General features: G+C 41.2%; 1 protein-coding gene across 1 annotated transcript in view; it reads right to left on the bottom strand.

Moving 5' to 3' along the window:
* Positions 1–21,069, bottom strand: part of abca2 (ATP-binding cassette, sub-family A (ABC1), member 2) — a gene marked incomplete at its 5' end in the record, with an annotated part of 68,450 nt that overhangs the window by 24,072 nt on the left and 23,309 nt on the right. The window contains 15 exon segments of the mRNA XM_038295202.1: positions 1,078–1,180; positions 1,268–1,483; positions 2,350–2,640; positions 2,728–2,848; positions 5,813–6,012; positions 6,119–6,292; positions 7,542–7,738; positions 10,482–10,694; positions 10,787–10,967; positions 11,080–11,244; positions 11,325–11,529; positions 11,615–11,765; positions 13,472–13,662; positions 18,581–18,695; positions 18,847–18,949. Of these exon segments, the coding sequence (XP_038151130.1) occupies positions 1,078–1,180; positions 1,268–1,483; positions 2,350–2,640; positions 2,728–2,848; positions 5,813–6,012; positions 6,119–6,292; positions 7,542–7,738; positions 10,482–10,694; positions 10,787–10,967; positions 11,080–11,244; positions 11,325–11,529; positions 11,615–11,765; positions 13,472–13,662; positions 18,581–18,695; positions 18,847–18,949 (2,626 nt within the window).

The following is a 21,069-nucleotide window of genomic DNA, read 5'->3' as shown; positions in this document are numbered from 1 at the left end:
TTATCAAACATGACCCACTAACAATCAGCACGTGGGTCCCGTCCCATTGGTAAAGAAAGTTGGCCTCTGACCCATGCCGCTGCGTCTCTGGTGACATCATCACACTGGGTTTGCGTTGATGTCACCAGTGGGACAGAATTCAGGAAAGTAAACAATGGAGAGCAACATGTAAGGAAGCCAGGGCGTGGTCGGTGTGCTTTATCGTTTCAGTATTTTATCTGTCCAAATCTCTCTCACCAGAGCTGTTCCAAGTTTATCGAATGCAAACAGAGTTGTTTGGGCTTCTTAGAACAGACGTGGCGCGGTGTGTTGACATGCGTATGTTAGGTTCAATGGTATCATGTATATCAGCGGCTAGATCCTGACCTGACGTTCCCACAGCATGCAAATCAGAGCCAAAGCTATTTTAACGCAGGTTGCTTGCCTTTTGACTCTGGTAGACACGCGTCAGTGAGTTGATACCGCTGCCACTAAAAGCCTATTGTTCCCGGGATTAAATGGGTTCTTCAGCCGGTAAGAAAAGGAGTATTGTTGTCAGTGAATCAACAGCCAGACCTTCTCTTCCAGATCAGATCTACTCTGTACACCCAGAACCAAACTGGAAGAAGCAGCATTTGGATCTTGTGCTAAACTAATCTGAAATAAAATCCCCCAAAAGCTGCATAAACATGAAGCCCTAAACTAATTTAAACTGCTGTCAAAAGTTAAAGCATCTCACCTTTTAAAGTTTAAATTTTTGATTAGTGTGGCCTCAGATTAACATTAAAGGTTTAAAGTTTAGAGTCCAACTAACATGCATGACTTCTAACAAGCCCCTGCTATTTACTCTCTTCGGTCTTGTTACTAAAATGTGTTATAAACTTATCTTCTGTGTTGTTATAAACAGGATAAAGGTTTAATGAATCTCAAAGAGTGCTTTAATGCAGCACTGGTCTTCAGCTTCAAATTAGCCACATCCACATCAGCATTTACAGCGTTCTATATGTACCCTCCTTAAGGATAACCCTGTTACATCTTTGGGTCATGGCCAGAATTTGACCTTTTAAGCTGCATCACAATGAATACAGGTGCTGTTACCTGTACTGGGGTCTGTCTTCATTGGCGTAGGGAATGAAGTTGCCTCTGGGCTGCGTGTAATTATGATACTGAGAGGGAGATAAGATCAGCGGCGGCAGATCTCCTGTGAAACACAACAAGCCCAGCCTTCACCACCACCATCACATGTTGAGGCGTTCTAAAGAGCACGGGTGCATTTATCAGAACTTACCGATCTCTGGAACCGATAGGGCCACAGTCATAGCAACACAGACGAAGAAAGCAGGTAGAAGGATCTGAGAGAAAAGGCCCTTCGTGTTCCTCTTGGCACAGTGGAACCTCTTTATGATGAGGCCATGAAACTGACTGAGCTTCAGCCACCAGCCCTCCAGCTTGAAGCTCCCCTGACCTTCTAGAACCTCTGGTTCTGAGGGATTCTCTGCATCGCCTGCAGGGGAGAGAATTTATTCTAAAATACTATGATTTCATATATAGTTTTAGCCGTTTATGCCTTTATTGTAAAACCCATACATTTATGGATTAGGTAAATTAATTGTGATGAGGACAAGACGCGAATCTTATGTTCGCCATAACCTGAGATAGAGCATTGGAATCGCAAGATACATTTCAAGGTGTAAATACTTGTGTTTTTAATTAAAGTAGAACATTATCTCTTAAGTTATGAAGAAGATTTTAATGAGTGATTAGAATTTTGCAACAATTTATTTAAAAACAAATGGTGTGGTGGAAATTGAATGGACCATACAGACAACAAACCTTACTTTTTAAAAACTTTATGGAGCATAATAATGGCAAATAAATACATTATTAAATAATAATAAATTAATTGCAGTTGTGCATAGGTGGTACTAAGGGTGGGAGAGATGGGGTGGCACCACCGCAAAAATGCTTAGCATGTAAATTATAGTTAGAAACATGTCAAAAGTTGTCTAAAAAAGTGTTATTTTATAATATTACCACATTGTTGTAATAATAAAATTAGATAAATAAAATGAGAGAGAAAAAGATCCTTGTATGTGTATCTATGAAATGAAAAAGACCAAACGTGAAAAACCATAGAACAGAAATTCAATTCAAAAATATGCTCTTAATCCGATAGGGGAATTCCATTAGTGTTAGGGTAATCTTTAAAGTAGGCGGCATTTTCTTCCTTTAAAGCTTTAACTTTTCAGTAAATCACAGTTTTTGTGGCTGCGTGATAGGATAATAGTTTTATTGTGCTAGTGAACCATGAGAGTTATTTTCCCCTTCCATCCCTGCCTCTTATCGCAGTGATGCCGATCCTGGTCTCACCTCTCAGGCTGGCTGAGTCTGACTCCTGGCCATTTTCAAACAGAGGGCAATAATCTCCATAGAAGTCTGCATACAGCCCTCCTTCATCTCCACGCACGGAGCCCACCGAGGAGGAGGACCTCAGGGAAGCCTGGCTCTGGCTGAGCCTGGAACTTTGCACCAGATTGCTCAGTTCAACCTCGGACTTCTCATTCTGCACCGAAGGTTCGGTCTCAGGCTGTGGTCCAGATTGGACTTCTGATCCTGCGGAGAGTTTCCCCAAAGAGCTGCCCCCAGGAGAGCTCTTCATCTCTGCAAAGAGATGAAAAACCACAACTAGGTGTCAGCAGGAAAAGAAAAGTACAACAGTGATCACCGTGCAAGGGAGGAGGGCATCACCAGCGTCACTGTTATCCATAGACTGGTCCTCCTCAGAGACTTTGAGAAACACCTCCTCTAATGTGGTGTCCATCACTCCAAAGCTGGTGAGCGCCAGGCTGGCCAGGCTCTGCTCCAAAGCCTGCAAACAAAAGCCAGGATGTTTTTTTCATTTACAGCTCTCCCTACGACGCTTTGGCGATAAATAATCTACACGACTTTATCAGAACTCTTATGGGCAGCATCGCTTTCCTTCTGCATGGGAAAGTGTTCCTCTCCACTGTCGCTACAAGCATGCTTGGTGTGAGGGATTATTAAGTCAATGAGTCGATGCAATCACCTGGTTTTCCTTAGATAGAAAGCTTTGAGCCACTCTGACTGGTTGATCTATTTGAATTGATGCAGTGGTGGAAAGTAGCAAAGTACATATACTTTATTACTGTATTTAATTAAGTGCTTTTATTGAGTGTCTTTACTTGAGTAATTTTTTTGGGGGTTCTTATAAACTTCCTACATTTCTAGGAAGCTGTTAGTTACTTGATCATTTTGGCTCAGCTCAGCGTCATAATCCAGTGTTGCTTTTTTTCTTTCTTGAAATGCAATTTCCACGTTGCAGATAGCAGCCATTAGCACTAAATCTGGACACCACGGTTTTAGAGATTTGCATGACCTTCAACAAATGTGAGAAACTCAGGACAGATATTTTTAGTAGCTTACAAATGTTATTAAAGTGTTAGTTGTTGCCATGTGGCCAAATTGTTCAGTAGGATGAGCTTTCAAAACCTCTCGAGTTCCAGTTTCTAATAGATTCGACCTTTAACCCATATCTATGGAGGACCGACTCTGCTATATATAAAAATAAATACAGAAATAAATAAATGCTCAGTAAATAAATAAGCCTACAATTAATTGCCACCAAAAATACAATAAACAAATAAATGTAAGTAGAAATTAAATTATACAGTGATACATAAATGTATATAACTCTTTTAATTAGCTTCTATATTTACTTGCCTTTGTAATATTTACCTTATTTATTTTTTTGTCCTTTATAATCTTCAGCTTTATTGTTTTATTTACTTATATATAAGTATTTATTTATTTGCATATTATAATATTTTTGTCTGTTTTATTCTTCCTTTGTATTATTTTACACTAGTTATTTATTCGCCGCTATTTAATTCTGCCTGACCTTAGTCCTCCATATATATCCCATAATCAAAGTGTGAGGGGAATCAAGACTTTCCTGTTTTCTCTTAGGTTTCTAAATAAGAAATAACGATAAAAAAAACAGCCCTTTTTTGTGGCATTTTTATGCTGAAATTCTTTCCAGATGGTGTAGAATCTGTAGCGGGAAGTTTTACCCATCAATACAGCAGGAGGTTTCTGAAAGTTACCGGTTCTTTAAAAGGATGCAGAAATGTAAAGATATTATTTGTATTTTTGAATATTAAAGTACTTTTAAATGCATGTCACTTTAAATACTTAAGTATTTTCAAAATCGAGTACTTCAATACTTTAACTTGAGTAGATGTTTAACCGAGTAACTTTTACTTGTAGTTGAGTAAGATTGACTATTTGCATCAATACTTTCACCGAATGTACTACTGTTGAGTACTTCATCCACCACTGTTGACATGACGAGTGTTGGGAATTGGCGCTATATACAGTAGCAGCCATTCAACATGGCACTTCCAAGTCAAACTCCACCAAAATGGCAGCCCACTTCCCTTCAACTCCATGCAGAATCCCCTCCAACTTCCAGGCACTGGAGTGACCCCGTCTTGCACGTTTTTGTACTCTGACTCCCCTCTTTCATTGAGTTACAGGGTCTGACCAGGAGATGGCGCTTTCTTAATCTCCACAAATCATGACAGAATATTTTAGTACAAATATTGATGTTTATAAAGGAAATGTAGGGGACCAGCCAAGGACCCATCAAGGAAAGTGAGGAAATTTTGAATGGTTACTACTGTGAAACTGAAAACTGAAATGAACTGGATTCAGAGTTAAACTGCTGAAATAAAAACGCATCTGCGTCACTGTTCTCTGTTGTCACCAGGTGAGGCATTTCCCTCTAAATTCTTCTGATCTAATGTTCCTCCTCTTGCTGCCTGTTTAAATTAGGGGTGGGTATTGGCAAAGAAGTCATGATTCGATTTGAGTCACGGTTCACATGCCACGATGCGATTCTATCACGATGCATCACGATACTTGAAATATTGCGATGCATCGCGATGCGTTGCGATATTTTCACTGAACACTGTAAGAAAAAGATACAGCCCTTACCAGTGGCTGACTGGCTGGGTATGATCTGGATCGTGTCTTCAATTGATACATAACTGAAAGCAACTGAATTCATACATAGCTGTATTTATGGAAACAACTTTTGGAGGTTTTGCCATGAAAACAAATACTGGACACAAATATTACTATTACTGGCGTGGACACACTGACAAAAAGATCTTAGGATTCATAAAACTTAAAATAACAAATTAAGGATAATCAGTGCCGTTTACATGGCCTCAGTGGTCCTTTTACAAATTACGTGCATCTTATCAATTTCATTTTTACCTTATTTGTTTTTTAAGCCAGAATGCATCCAAGCATCTGATTTGAAATGTGATGGAACCGGGGGCCGAATTTTCTCAGTCTCCTCCATATTTTGTTTATGAATGACTCGTCTCAGTTTCCCGCGGCCGGACATGCTTGTGACACAAAGCAGCGAGCGTCAACACATCTGCAGCGACATCTGCTGGACTGGAAGTTGTATTCCACTTGAATTGGCTGATGTGCGCCAACCATTATTGTATTTTATTTGTTCTTTTTTTTCTTTTTTTTATAATCGATTCTTGCCTTCAAGAATCGATGCAGTAGATGACAAAAATTAGAATTGTGATGCATTGTCATGACGATTATTTTGCACACCCTTAGTTTAAATCATAGAAAAGAATTTGGTTCAATCAAGAATGAAGAAACCTTTAGTGCAACAATAACAGTCCTCATTTAGTGGCTAATTAGAGGTTGAACCCATTTAGTCTGGCCTTTGAGGAAACTGTCAAACGCTGATGGAATGGCAACTCCCACTGAAATCAGTTTTTCATACCTGGAAAAGCCTCTCAAAGCAGCCCTTCTTGACGGACTCGGAGGGCAGGATGTAGGAGAGCTCCGTGTTTGAGTCAGACACCAACAAGCAGGATGCCACAAACTTCTGAATGAACCGGGTGACCCGAGCTTCTGAGCAGGGCGACAGCGCAGAGGAAGGGGACGATGAGGAGGAGGGAGGCTTCGGCTGGCTGCCCTGGCCTGGACGGTCAAACACAGAGGACTCTTTAAAGCATTTTAAGAGGTCGGTTTATTTGGAACAAAAGTCTACAGAAATAAAAGATTGAGGGAAACTGTAAATGTGCACCTCTGCCTTCTCTTTGCTTCTTGACCAGAGTCAGTTTGTACCCGTCTCCATAGGTGCTCTTCAGAAACAGAGGTGTTCCACAGCACGTCAGCTTGCCGTGCGAGATGATGGCGATGCGATCTCCCAGAAGGTCGGCTTCATCCATATGATGGGTGGAGAGCAGGATGGTCCGGCCTGGAGCAAAGGCACAAAAAAACAGACCGCCACAGCATCACTCTGATGAACGGGAGGATACACAGCAAGGATTTCTGTTCTACGAGTTTACTGGACAGTTTGAGCAGAACATGCTTGGAAGAGAAAAAAGAAGAAGAAATTTAAGTTAGTGAAGTGAGACACTTCCAGAGCCGGATACTAGCTTCATGTTAGTGGTAAAACCATCCCCATCCCCATAGCCTCGTGAGACCATCCTGATCTCGCGAGGTTTCAAGGTTTCACTCTCCGTTAAAGAAAATTTGGAGCCGTTCACCAAACGAACGTCCAATCAGCGTTGGCTTTGAGGCGGGTTGAGGTGTGACGCAACGAGAACAGTTCAGTCTAAAGAACATGGCGGCTTCAGCCGATGAAACTAGTGTTAGCGTGGCTATCGAGCAAGTTTTATTGGAATTACAGAGTATTTCTTCACTGAAAGAAGAGCAAAACACTGCTCTGGAGGCTTTTCTCAGAGGAAAAGATGTTTTTGCTCTTCTCCCGACTGGTTTCGGCAAGAGTAGCCTGGCTTGTGGTTGTGTTTTCGTCGTCGCTCTGTTAGTACGTCATATGCTTCGTTGATCTGATTGGTTCATTTGGCCCGTCTATCACCTACATAGGCCAATCAGCTAACCAGTATTTTCGCCCCTTCCCAAAATTTCTTCAACGGAAGGTTTCCAGATGGATATGCGGAGCAAATCCATCTGGCGGAGTCAGGTTACCCCATCCCTCCAAAACACCAGACTGCATTTAAGCGTTAGTTTTTAGGCTAAATCTGGTCAGTTGCTCATAGTGTTAATTTAGTCCATAAATCATGGTTGAAAATTGGGCTGTGTTTTGTGATTTTGTCCCAATTTAGTCCAATAATAGATGTTGAGAAGACGTTAAAAATCCTATTTTCAACATCTTTTCAACTATCTGAAAATTACGCCTTTTTTCCCCCCATTCACTTTTCAACCAAATGTAGACGTTGTTTAGAAACAAATCATGTCCTTTTCCACCAATTTTTACTCGGTGGGATGCCGGTGGGTAGAGCTGGTGAACAGGCACCAGCCATGGTGGACAGCCCTGGCCAAGAACCTGAGCAGAACTTTCCCTGCATCAGTGAGAGGACAACATACCTGCATCTAAAAAACTGCAGACTTTCCAGGCAAACAGAAGCTAAACCACAGTTATGACACAATTAGTACGATTGAACTGTGTCAGACAATTGGTCTGGATCTGCTGCATCACCCACCCTGTTTGTACTTCAGGATGAGGTCCCAGATGGCCCTGCGGGCATAAGGATCCACCCCTGCTGTGGGCTCATCCAGGATCACGGCCCTGGAGCCGCCGACAAAGGCAATGGCCACGGACAGCTTCCTCTTCATCCCTCCTGACAATGTCTGGACCAAGCTGTGGCGCTTGTTGGATAACTCCAGGTCCACAATCATCCTGGACACACAATCATATAAATGTTTTTCTCCATAAACAATCTAGAAATACGTTAACATTTCTTTAATTAAGTGTATTTAACCTTAATTTGAGTAAGTAAATAAGATGATCTGCCACTGGAATGAGATTCTCTACTCTTAAAATAAGATAACTAGACTTGAAATACGACAATGCAATTGGGTTTTTTTCACTCACCTCCTCAATTCAAGAAAAAATGCACTTATTTTAAGAAAAGATTACCTATCTAGATTGACTTTTTTTGCACCAACCCTCTGCTAGAGTCAGAGCAGAACTGTGCTTCCTTCACATTAAGCTGGGTTCTGCACCGTGTTTGGGTCGGACCATATGGTTCTGAGACCCACTTGGTGGTGAAACATTGGACATTCCTTGGAGGATTTTCAGGACTCATATTTATCTTCTTTTTACTACAAAAATGACCTAAAAATAAGTCAACATTTCTTAAATTATGGGTATTTGTAAAGTGCCTGGAGATGACGTCTTGTGAATTGGTGTTATATAAATAAACTGAATTGAATTGAATAAGTGCTTCTTTAGTGCCTTAAACATTATTTGTTCCCCCCCTTACCACCACCACCATGATTTGAACCAAAGTTCTCTACATCCTAACTGCTTCTTTTGAGCAGCTTTCATTTCTGATTTATATCTTTTTACATAAACTGATCACATCCATGTTTTGTGTTGGTCAGCACTACCACTGGAGGAAATTGATGACATCATTAATTATTTATCATCAAGTCTTTCTGCTCAGAATGATGCATGCTAAATTTCACTATTAATTGCTTGGTTTTGTAGGTAAACATCCATTAGTTCATTTAAAAGAAGATAATTGTTTGAAGGTAATTATCAAATCTCATTTTGAGAAATTATTACTAGATGGTAATTTCCACTGATCACAAATGTATTTAAGTTACCCCCAAAATAATTAAATGTTATACTCCTCAAAATAAATTGTCCGGAATCCAGTTTGTGTGGTCTGTTTTGTGTCTGTCTCTCCCTCCACCACCAGGTGGTGCCCTGTCTTTGTTGGTCCTCCCTGCACACCTGCGGCTCTTTGGATCATTATCTGGAGGAGAACTTAAGCAGTGGACTGTCACTACCTCGACGCCAGAGTGTTTGCCAGTTTTGGGTACTCTAGCCATGCTTAGATTAGAAGAATCTAACCTAAGTCTTTGTTCCACTAAGTCAAACTGTATCTTTGTCTCTCTGAGTTTAAACTTATTTTTTTGTCTTAGCCTTTGGCAGGAAGTCCTCCTGCATACTGGATGTTTGGGCCTTCTTCCCCTGGAAGGATTCTTTATCGAGTTCACACTAAGCAGGGGAGAAACCTCCACATGTGCCGTTCAAGTCCCTCACGGAAATCCAAGTGACAGTCCGCTCCAGTGCTCCTCCAGGTCCAAAGAATGTCTACCTGTCCACTCTTTGACATGTTCCCTCTTCTCTGATCAACCCACACAGACTGGATGCTAGTTAGAGAAGAACTCCCCCAAACGTGAGTCCCTCACTAGCATTTTCCCCACTGCATTCAAGATTCCCACAGTTCCTGAACTCACCTCTGTGTACTTCCCTCCTCCCTTTCAGTTCCGGTTCACCAGCCCTCTGAGTACACTGAGTTTCCTAAATCCAACCCCCGCTGGTTTTATCAATAAACCTGTTCAAACTTTTGCCTTGCTCTCTGAGTGGTTTACTGCATTTTTGGGTCAGATCCTTAAAGGAATAGTACACCCAAAACATGATTAGCCTTCATTTTCTACTCACCCCCATGCTGAACAACACTCTGGAGTACTTTTTTGATATCTTAAATGCATCTGGAGATCTGGGAGGCTTCTTGCTGTCTGCTGACATTCAAATAATGGAGGTCTATTGTGCCTGAGACAGAAAGGTCCATAAAAGTCCACAAAAAGCGTGTCAATATTCCTCCATACTGCTCGTCTAATGTATTCCAAGTGTCCTGAGTGGGTAGCATCCAGAATTTACTCAAAACGAAGTCATTTAGAATGTTTTTAGAGCATAAACAGTAGTGTATAGGATTTCCTGAAAGCGCGCGCCGGCGCGTTCATGACTCTACGGAAACCGCGGCAGACCAAACCAGATGAAAGTGCGCATTCAGCTCGGCAAAGAACTCATGCTCTTCCTCAGCACTGAAGTCCTCAGACATTTTTCTTTCGTTGTTTCTTTCTTTGCACAGGTAAACAGCACATTTCTTCTTCTACGCTTGCATTATCGGCAGAGCAGACGCTGAATGCGCACTTTCATCTGGTTTGGTCTGCCGCGGTTTCCGTAGACTCGTGAACTCGCTTTCAGGAAATCCTATACACTACTGTTTATGCTCTAAAAACATTCTAAATGACTTCGTTTCGAGTAAATTCTGGATGCTACCCACTCAGGACACTTGGAATACATTGGACGAGCAGTATGGAGGAATATTGACACGTTTTTTTGTGGACTTTTATGGACCTTTCTGTCTCGGGCACCATAGACCTCCATTATTTGAATGTCAGCAGACAGCAAGAAGCCTCCCAGATCTCCAGATGCATCTGAGCTTAATAAGGGGATGTGACCTAAACAATATCTTCAATGTCTCACAAACAAATGAGCACAAACAAAAATGAATTCTAACATTGCAGATCTGCATTAAGCATTTAGGTTATTTGCAGGTTGTTGTGATGTTGCTGGGGAATCCACTTCACTCAGCCTTCTGTGGGTTCAGCAGCTTCATACTAACTTGTCCATCTCCTTGCGTATGTCCTCCTCCGCCATGCCCTTGAGCCTGGAGTAGAACCACAGGTGCTCCTCCACGCTCAGCTTGTCAAACAGAACATTGTGCTGCGGACACATGCCCAGGTTCTGACGGATCCGCTCCATTTCAGTCCGGATGTCGTGGCCATAAATGGTGGCAGAGCCAGAGGTTGGAGGAAACAAGCCGGTCAGGATGGACCTGTGAAGACGAACGCAGAGACGTGGTGAAACCTGAACAGATGCAATGAACCACAACACCAACGCTTCCCAGCTGGAACTCCTCCTCCTTACATGGTTGTTGTCTTCCCAGCTCCGTTGTGTCCCAGGAAGGAGACCACCTGGTTTTCGTAGAGGTTGAGGCTCAGCTTGTTGAGGGCCAGTTTGCTGCCAGTCTTGTACACTTTGGTGAGTTTGTCTATGCAGACCACCAGAGGCAGGTGGGTCGGCTCCTCCTCCATGCCCCGCATCTCCTCTGGAGGTAAAGTGAAAAGACGTTCTGACATTTATTTTGGATGAAAGTTAGAAAAAAAAGATAATAGTTCAGTTTTCAGAGGTTTGCATAAGAGAGTTCAAAACAGACGTACCAGACCTCCGCTGGTCCATGGCACACGCTTGATCCTCCTCCATCACACTTAGCCGTGGAGCCCCCCCTCCACACCAGGGCCAATCCCAGGTCTCAACACGTCCACTGCCTGACCAGTAGGACCTCTGCAGGGGGAAGTACCAGGGGCGGGGCAGCCCATACATTCCTGCAGGGGGAGGGAATCGTGTTTAACCGCCGTGAACGGAGCGGACAGCCGGCAGGATTCAGGAAGCAGGGATTTCTCACCTGGATGAACAGCTTCTATGTACCAGGTTAACACTGCGTAAACCCCAGCATCAATGATAAGCATCATCATGGAAAGGCTCAGGTTAAAGTCGTCGCCCTCTACTGGAGACTGGCTGATGGTGCGCCACTGGATGCCCACACCAGCCACCTCATACAGAGCAAAGTACTTAGAGCCCAGACCAAAGGCTGTTGTGGACATTAGGGACTGAAGCCAAGACAGAAAACAGGTTAGGAAACATCCGGTTCAACAGCAACGCATGAAGGAGGAGGAAAATTAGAAAAGGTCTTACAGCAATACACTTCTCAAAGGCAGTGATCTTATCGTGGGCCACCTCCTCCCTGATTGCTACATACATGTAGGGCACATAGCTGAGGAAGTAGATGATTCCTCCACAGGCTGAAGCTAGCTTCGCTTTGGAGTAGATCACCGATACCAGGAAACTGGGGAACAAAGAGAAAATCATTATTTATTCTTAATTGATATCTACTGCCAAAGGCCTGTGGCCCGCTGGGTCAGCCTCCTGCCTGGAGCACATGGAGGGTGAAAGATCAGGCTCAATATTACCTTAAGGATTATTAACAGACCCCATATCCCAGCATCTGAATTTAGTAGATTACTCCATCATTAACTGATGATCCTCTAACTGTTGTCACAGAGCCATTGGCCTTCTCTGATTGGACAGATTGTTACGCCTCACCTGGTTCCTCAGCCTCAGTCAGGTAGAAGGTCACATAGTTAGAGTGGCTCAGGTTATCTTGAGCTATTTCTATAGTTCTGCTGCTGTAGGCTTAAGGCTGATTTATACTTTGAAAATAGGTCGTCTGCGTAGGTGTCGCAGTGAACAAATAGACATCCTCGCCCCCTCCACAGACACTCCGCTGCACCTCTCCCAAATTGTAGCTGACCGCAGACAGGAAGCCGACTTGTTTTGTTTTTATGACCGCAATTGTAGAAAACAACTTGTGAAGTTGGGCCAGCTAGAAGAGTGAGGTGCACGAGAACGCTGGGACCCTTTTTCCACCTGGATCCCCGCTCTTTTTCGCCATCATGTCTCTCCGTGTCGGATTAAATTCACCCCCACTTCCTCTCCGTCTGGGCCGTATCTAGACCCACAGTGTATAGCGCAGACCATGCTCAAAATTTAGCATAAATCAAAATGTCTGCGTCAAGCTCACTGCGACACACTGCTGCGGGAGATAACCAGCCCTTCTGGAGGACATAGGGACTCCTTTTTCACTTTTCTGCTTGATTCTATCTCTATTCTCCCGCTCTGCATAATGTTAGTTCAATGTCTAACGTTCTGCTCTCTCTGCTTTTTCTCATAGTAGCTTCATCTAGTCTGTTCCTGTTTGGCTGTGACTCCATCCTGGAGAGAAATATCAGCTGCTGCCATCAACACCTTTGTTTATAGATGCTGGAGATCAGCCTGTTTTTCAGTGTAGTCCTGTTTCTCTGACTATGACTGGCTGGATGTGCTCTCTTCATACTCTGGGAGCTGGCTGTTTGTTTCCTGGACGGGGCTGCCTGTGGAGCTGGTTGACAGTTGCCTTTTGTATCTATGCTTCTTTTTCTATGTCTGCTTCGGTCTCCTTGAACCCCAGTCGGCCTCAGCAGATGGCCGCTCACACTGAGCCTGGTTCTGCTGGAGGTTTCTTGCTGTTAAAAGGGAGTTTTTCCTCTCCACTGTCGCTACAAGCATGCTTAGTGTGAGGGATTGCCTTCAAATCAAGGAGTCGATGAAATCAACAGGTTTTCCTTAGATAGAAAGCTTTTAATCAATTTGACTGGATGATCTGGTGAATTTCAAAGTGCCTAGAGATGACATGTGTTGTGAATAGATGCTATATAAATAAACTGAAATGAATTTAATTAAATATATTCTACAGGTTGATCAGAAGCTGCAACATGATCGATGTTTAATGAAACAATTCACTATCGATTCTTTAAGGAATCATAAAGACAATCCAAAATGTGACACACAGGAATTTCATTAAAGCATAACACAATAATATTCTGGGAGTCAATATGGAAACTGTCCCAATTTAACAGAACTAAGAGAAGCTTTCAAAAAAACAGTTCAGAAGCTTTTTTGGGAAATGTTAAAAACTTTGAGTCTGGCTCTAAAAAGTGTTTGGTTAAATCTCACCAAAACATGATGGTGGCCACGGCGTAGATGGTCAGGAAGAGCCAGATGATGAGCGGGTCACTGTGGAGCAGCACCCTGCCGTACTTCAAGATGGCGGTGAGAGCGGTGACGGAGATGGAGAGCTGGACGAAGCCGGTGATGAACCAGGCCACCCAGTGGACTGCATTGTTCAGGCCCATCATTTTCATTACCTGATGAAGGAGTCCAAAGGTTACACAGTCAGCTAGTTTATCCAACACTCAAATAAGCACATAAACACACCTCAAGGCCCTGAACCACCAAACTCACTCCACTATGGAACACAGCAGAGATGAAGCAGAACTCACAAAAACAAGAGACTTTAATTCATTCTCAGTGGCCGGAGTCTGATAGCAGCTAATCCGGGGCCTCAAAGGGCCTGTTGGACCCCCCCACTGTGGCCCTTAATAACTTTGGAAAAAAGGATAAAGAACCAACTAATGTTTTAGTGTTGATAAAAACACAAATGCAGCTTTTTTTTTATAAAGTGATTCTTCTAAACGTCCATTTAGATCCAAAAGAACCTGTATTATTAATTTAGTTAATTAATCCAAAAAGTTAAAGTTAAAAAAACAATCCACTGGACTTTGTTTCCAAGTTTGAAGCTGTTTCGATTTCCATCCAGGAAGTTTAACTCAAAATGTCTGGATTAGCGTTGAGTTCCAGGCTTTTATAGAGCCTTGTAATGGCTTAGAAAACATGCACATTGAAGCTGGAAAACCGGCTCCACCCCTTAATAATGGGAGTCGTTGAGGTCGTTACTGATACTGGTTATTTCTTTGAAAAGGCAGTCGCTAAGGGTCATTGTTGGCCTAGCTGTTGGCCTAGTTGCAATTGGTATTGGGAAGGCATGACATGTACTCTGTGTTACCTGAAGATATGAATGTGGGCTTTCTGTATGGAAGGGAATCTCTGAGTACCTGGAACCAAGCACCTGTAATTGTTTGTGAGGGTGAACCTGTGCATGTAAAGTTTATCCATAGAGAAAATGCTCAATAGTGGTTGTGGAGAGCCGAAAAGGGACCCCAAGAGCAAGGGCACCAAGGAGGGGCCAGCCCAGGAAATCAGACCCCCACCAAGGGAGGAGGAGAGACAGCCCCGAACAAGTCCCCCAGCCACCGCAATGTCGGCGCCCCTGGGAGCCGCGGGGACGAGCCTCCGTTTTTTCTCTTTTAAAATAAATGGCTTCCTTCACACCCCTTTCAAACCACCTGTCTTCTTTATCTAAAATGTGAACATTCTGGTCCTTAAACGTTCTTTGTCCTTAAGGTTTATGTGGATGGTAGAGGCTTGTCCGGAGGAGGTAGTCTGTCTGTGTTGAGTCATGCGTTCCAGAAGAGTCAGTTAGTAGTAGTTAGTTAGTTAGTTAGTAGTAGTAGTTATTAGTTTTTCTTGTAATCAGTTTGAAAACATTTAGCTTTTTTTGATCATTCTCCAAAAATATCACCATCTGAGTGGGAAAATGTTTCAATTCTCCTTTTGTCTTTTAATAACCTTACATATAAAGTGTTTTAAATAAAACTATGATACATTTCCTATTAGATGTCTTTTACAGTAATGTTTAAGCCATGTTCAATAAGCCGGACTGAGACGATTAAGATGATCAGATGTTATTCTTACTTTTATCATTCTTTAAGTTATTTTTCCAGCATTATTTTATTTTATTTTTTCATTTTCCTGCCATCGTCTTTATATTCACAGTTGGCTCGTTTGAACAGCCTGGGGATCACATGCAATCAGTGTGTTCCAGGAGCGCGAAATTCTGACACAACTTCCTGAGTTGGCGTTGGAGGCTGAAGCCGAAGCGTTTTTCCCGGGAGTTTAACCAGGTGTTCATGATTGGTTTTGGTACAGTCTCTCCATGTTGGAATGGAAACACAGAAAGCTTCTGTCTTTGGGAGTTTCGATAGGAAACAGACGCATCTAAACTGGAACTTTAAAGAGTCTCTTTCTTATGGAAGTCTGCATATGAGGGATCCGACCACAGGCCGACATTAAGCTGGTTAGACTTCAGAATCTACTGTATCTACACTCATTATACAGGAGAGCAGTGATAGCATGAAGTCAGACTGTCAAACAAAAGCACATTCAAACATTGAGAGCGTAAAAACAAAGACATTTTATGCTACTGCAAATTTAATAAAAGGATCTTTCAGTTCAGAGCTGATCATCTTTAACATTTAAATCCCAGTTTAGTAACTAATGAGGTGCATTCTGAATCAGAGATATGTGAGGAACAGAAGAATTCATCTCTTCAAGGAAGAGGGGTCAAAAATAATCATATTCTTTAATTAAAAGTACAGATACTGGTGTAAAAAGATTCAAAGTACCAATTAAACTCCTCCACATATGTAAAAAAGTACAAGTTGTACATTGTACCTAAAGGTTAAAGCTATAACTGTTAAATATGCTGGAATGAGGGCGATGTAAAAATGTTTCAGCCTCATCAGAAAACCTTCCCTCTCCTCTCTGCTGTGTGATGTCATCCATTCTAAATCTGTTTTCCCCTCAAACCTTGTGGTGCTTTAAGGCTGATTTACAGTTTTTGGAAGATGAAGAATTTATCTACAAAAATAAATTTAAACTGTGTTTTTAGGTGAATGCTAAATGGCATGTACTTATATAGCGCCTTTATTCAAGTTAGGAGACTTGACCAAAGCGCTTTACACTACATTCATTCACCCATTCACGCACACACTCACACACTGATGGTGGCAAGCTACATTGTAGCCACAGCTGCCCTGGGGCTCACTGACAGAAGCGAGGCTGCCGTACACTGGCGCCACCGGGCCCTCTGACCACCATCAGTAGACAATGCAGGTGAAGTGTCTTGCCCAAGGACACAACGACAATGAAAGTCGGAGTCGGGGCTTGAACCGTCAACCCTTCGATTTCAGGGCAAACTCCTACATCCAACGCCACTGTCGCGATACGACCACACAGCGAAGCCTCAAGAAAAGTGGATTTTTCTTCTTTCTCCCCTCTGCCTATTCATTTTTATGCATAGATTTTTGTTGTCAAAGTAACTTTAATTGCTTAGAATTGCTCGAGACCGAGCCGGACGTTTTAATTCCTATATTAATATCTCTAATGGGCATTTCATACCCATGCATTGCTTATGGCAGGCACCAACTAAACAGAAGTCCTGTATAATCAGCAGATTACCTTTAAAGATGCAGTAATTACAATGTCAAGGTTGCAAAATTATACAGATTGAAACAGAATATCCTCATATATTCTAACAGGTGGGGAATCTCTTACGTTTCAGAATCTGATTCGTCTCTGCAGAGTTTTCGTTCTTTTCTCCATCATTGTTTGTCTATAAACTAACTGGGCTCCAATGTGACTGATTCTCTTAGCTCTTGACTTTTACTATTTAGCTGCCGCTGTTACATCATTTAATTATCAATGTGTTTAGAACCAACAGGCAAGGTTGGAGAAATAAAGGAGCGGAAAGAACCGATATTTGAATAATATTTATTTGTTAAAATGTAGGGAATAAAAATAAAAAGTCCCGAGAAAAAATTAATACTTAACCATTTATAGGGCAAGTTACCGTGCCCTATAAACGTCCCTCATTGGGGTCTAGAAACACAAGATCTATATCCAGCCATTCAGCAAAGATACTGCTGCATGGCATTACATGTTAGTTTTGCATTTGACCAATTAGATGAGAACTTGAATGATTTATTACCTACTTTACATTAAGATGAAAAAAAAGTTAACAAGTAAAGAAAAAAAAATGTAAAAAGTTAAATGAAACAGTGAAAAAACTAGTGGAAAAGTTAAAAAGTAAATAAAAAGAAAAGTAAAAAAAAAAAAAAAATGTGAGTGATGTATCAGCATTAATACTCTAAATCAGGGGTCTTCAACGTTTTCCAGGCCAAGGACCCCCAAACTGATGGTGAGATGGAGCGGTGACCCCTAATTATATATATGTTGTGTGAAATTGTGTTATATCAAACTGGTGCTATAGTAAATCTAATACAGATGGAGTAATCTAACGAAAATTATTAAAGTATTTCTGATTCTGATTCCTGGTTGATGGGACAGGTGTTGTGAATGAAACGGTGCCCAGCTAGAAAGAGCTCCTGTGTGTCGCTGAATGTGTGCATTGATGACTGAAAGACATCTTCTGCCTCCATTTATCTGTTTACTACAGTGTGTTGAATTCATGTTAATGTGGATTTAAAGACATTTCAATTAGTGGAAACAATTGCAGGGAGGACCCCCATGCAGTACCTCCGTGGACCCCCTAGGGGTCGCGGACCCCTTGTTGAAGACCTCCGCTCTAAGGTTATGTAACAACAAAAAAACGGTTTCTTTGACTCTGTGAGTTTTTTTTCACAAATTTCTTATAGAGACACTTTTGTTATTTTTCTTAATGTATTAGGGCAAGCGGCTGTTTCTTCTTTTTACATTGAGCTTCATTTTTGCATCTTTTGAATGTTACAAAAGTAATATTAGTAGTAGTTTTTGTTCTCTAATAGCACTTTTGGCATGAAATTTTGATTTTCAATCATATTTCATTGAGTTCCTTATAAAGGGTGAAGGACAAATACCAAAATAGTTTTTTCTGCCTTATTAGAATTAAGTTAAGTGTATTAATCCTTAATTTGAGTAGTTTGCCAAAGGAATGAGTATTTTTACTCTTAAAATAAGATAATTAGATAAAATGCACTTGAAATAAACAATGCAATTCTGTTTTCTTATTTTAAATGTAAATTCTCTTGTTCCATTGGCAAAATGTCTCTTTTACCTCCTTAATCCAAGCAAAAATTCACTTATTTTAAGAAAACAATTTCGATTTCGATTTTTTTCCAGTTTAAGTATTTATTCTAACTCAACACCTCTATGTGTTAAAGGTAGAGAAACCAAAGTTATTCTCCTGCAGAACCACCAGGTCCCGTGGGGACATTTTTGGGCGCCCTCTATGCTACAAGGGTCCAGATGGCAATATGACATGGAGAGAAATCTGAATCTGCACACGTTACGGTCATAATAAATAATAAATCCAAACGATAATAAAACATGAGGTCAGCGAGGGTAAATCCTAACCAGTCTGATGTAAAGCTACAGGGAGTGTCTGACCTCTTTGAGTCGATGTTCTTTCTCTGCTACGATGTGTTGAATCATCATGGCGACGGAGTAAACCCAGGAGATCACCATGCAGAGAGGCATCATGTGTTCAATCACAAACAGGAAGCTAAAGGGAACAAGCAAAACACGAATCATGTAAAGTAAATCAGTTTAATCGCATTTAATTGCATCAACATGTGTTCACTTGATTTTTTACACCTGAATCTAAGGATTATTGCATTTGGCAGCTTAAATGTTCAGTACGTGATGATACTTACTCATCCCTGGTATAACATGGGTAAGGGAACATCTGGACATAGTTCCCAGGCTCCACCACATCATGGCCAACAAATGTGTTGATTATGGCTCGCTCTATCATGTCTTAAGGATAAAAGCAAAGAAACAAACTAAATTTGCGAGAGAAAAAAGCAAGAATTCAGCAGCCATAAAGCGAAGACGTAAGCAAGCTTTCATTTAAAGTTTTTTTTCTTTTCTTTTTTTTAAACAAACGCTGGTTGAATTGTTTATACCAAACTTATTCCAAAAAAGGTTAAAAAACAGTCAACTGGACTTTGTTTCCAAGTTCAAAGACGTTTCGCTTCCCATCACTTAAGCTTTTTCAATTTAAAATTGAAATTGAACTCAATGCTAATTCTGACATTTTGAATTGAAAAAGCTTCCTGGATGTTTTTTTTTTTACTTTTTTGGATTACTTGGATGACTGAGAATCTTCACCAGCATGTATCAAACGTAGTATTTGCATAAATCAAACTTTAATCTAACAGATTGAAACACATCGATTGAGTCATGGCATGTGTTACTAAAACAGAAGCAGCAAAGATGGCCGTGCCTCTTTGACAGGTGGCTTCACATTCAACTCGAGAATATTGTGGTATAGTGTTAGAAATATTTTATTTATACTCTTACTTTCTTTGTGTTTCATGGGTTGTGTTCTAATGAACTATTATGATGTATAATGTGTGATTCATCTTTTATCAACTCTTGCTTAAAATCGTTCCAGATAAAGGTCATGCAACGGACAGGTTGTGAAAGAGGCCTGAACATCCTCCATCACATGTTTCTTCTAAACATGTGTTCTTGGAACAATTCAATTGTAAAACAACCAGATGCTATGTTTTAACATATGTGCTGATTTAAAGAAAGATCCTTTTGTTTCCCTTCCCCTTAGTTAAACCTCAGCTTGTGTAATTAGGGACATCCCCTTTTCTTCAATAGCGAGGAGAAAGCTGAAGGCTGTAGAGTGGGTTGGAGATTTGTAAACTCCGTAGTCTCTTCCTACTCTCCTCGCGAGTAAACTAAATTAATTGTCTCTGTGCCTTATTTCTTTCCCTGTATGTATGTATGATGTTTTAGGTGCTTAGACCTGACATATAACGAGAATGTGTCCAAAAACAGCTCGGACCATCATTCTTCCACCACCATGCCTCACAGCTGGAATGAATTGGTTCTCTGATATGTGAATCAGAGCTAAGCGTTTCTCTCCAGTCTCATCAGTGCAAATGGAAACGTTCCTCTATCCTGGTGCTTCATTCAGAGGCAGACCAAGATCCAATCTTCTCTAAACAAACCAGTTATTTTTCACCCAGTGTCCTGGGGAGTGTTGACCTAGTGAGTAGTGCAGTGCCCTTGTGTTCTGAGGAGGTTGCAGGGACTCAGTTTGATCCCCTCACTCTGTCAGGTCGACAGTTTCCTCTGTGAGGTTAATCTGTGAGATACAGAGGATACCCTGGGTTCTATTTATCAGAGTGGAATTTAAAATCTTTAGAAATGTAAATAAAAAAGCATGAATACTGCCTCATTAGATTCCAGCTAAGCTGAGCATTTTATTCATATAAATGCTGATTTTAGGAAAACAAACCCCAAAAAAAAAAAATGGCAGCTGCACCGGACAGATGTGCAGAACTGGGTCGTAATTTATGGCCCCGCCTCTGACAGATAAAGATGGAGGAGCTGTAGGTGCAGCAGCAACACAATCAATCTTTTTATAAAGTAAAGGATCAATACTGGGTCATTTATGACCATGTTAACTTAAAACCAATATTTATATATTTTTTTATCTCAACTCATTAATGAGTAACCTGAGCTTTGATACAATCAAAGTTTTCAGTGGAGGCTCTACATGGTTTTAAGCTCAGTAATAAAGCTTCATTTGTCCAACGCTTAAATAAAAGGGCAAAAAAAAAAGGTTTGTCCATCTCACAGGTGACAGCATGTAGTTTACAACATGTCGGTGGCAGGTTATTTCCCAGAATGCAAAGTTTGCTGAGTGGGTGTGCTGTCAGAGGTTACTGTTGATTGCGGCTGTAAATCAGCAGCCTGTCGTTTGTTCACAGCCGTAGAAAAACTAATAGGTTATTCATATTAGGAGAAAGAGTCAGAGTCCATGTTTGGGTTTTTAACATTAGGGGCGTTTCCATCAGCTTTTTCTAAAGCACATTTTTAATGATCACATCAGAAAAGCTTAATGGAAATTCAAAAAT

Source organism: Cyprinodon tularosa, unplaced genomic scaffold (assembly GCF_016077235.1).
Source record: "Cyprinodon tularosa strain WSP-4 unplaced genomic scaffold, ASM1607723v1 ctg351, whole genome shotgun sequence".
Taxonomy (NCBI): domain Eukaryota; kingdom Metazoa; phylum Chordata; class Actinopteri; order Cyprinodontiformes; family Cyprinodontidae; genus Cyprinodon; species Cyprinodon tularosa.
Note: the sequence above shows the minus strand (reverse complement) of the source record. Positions and strands in the feature narration are given on the sequence as shown.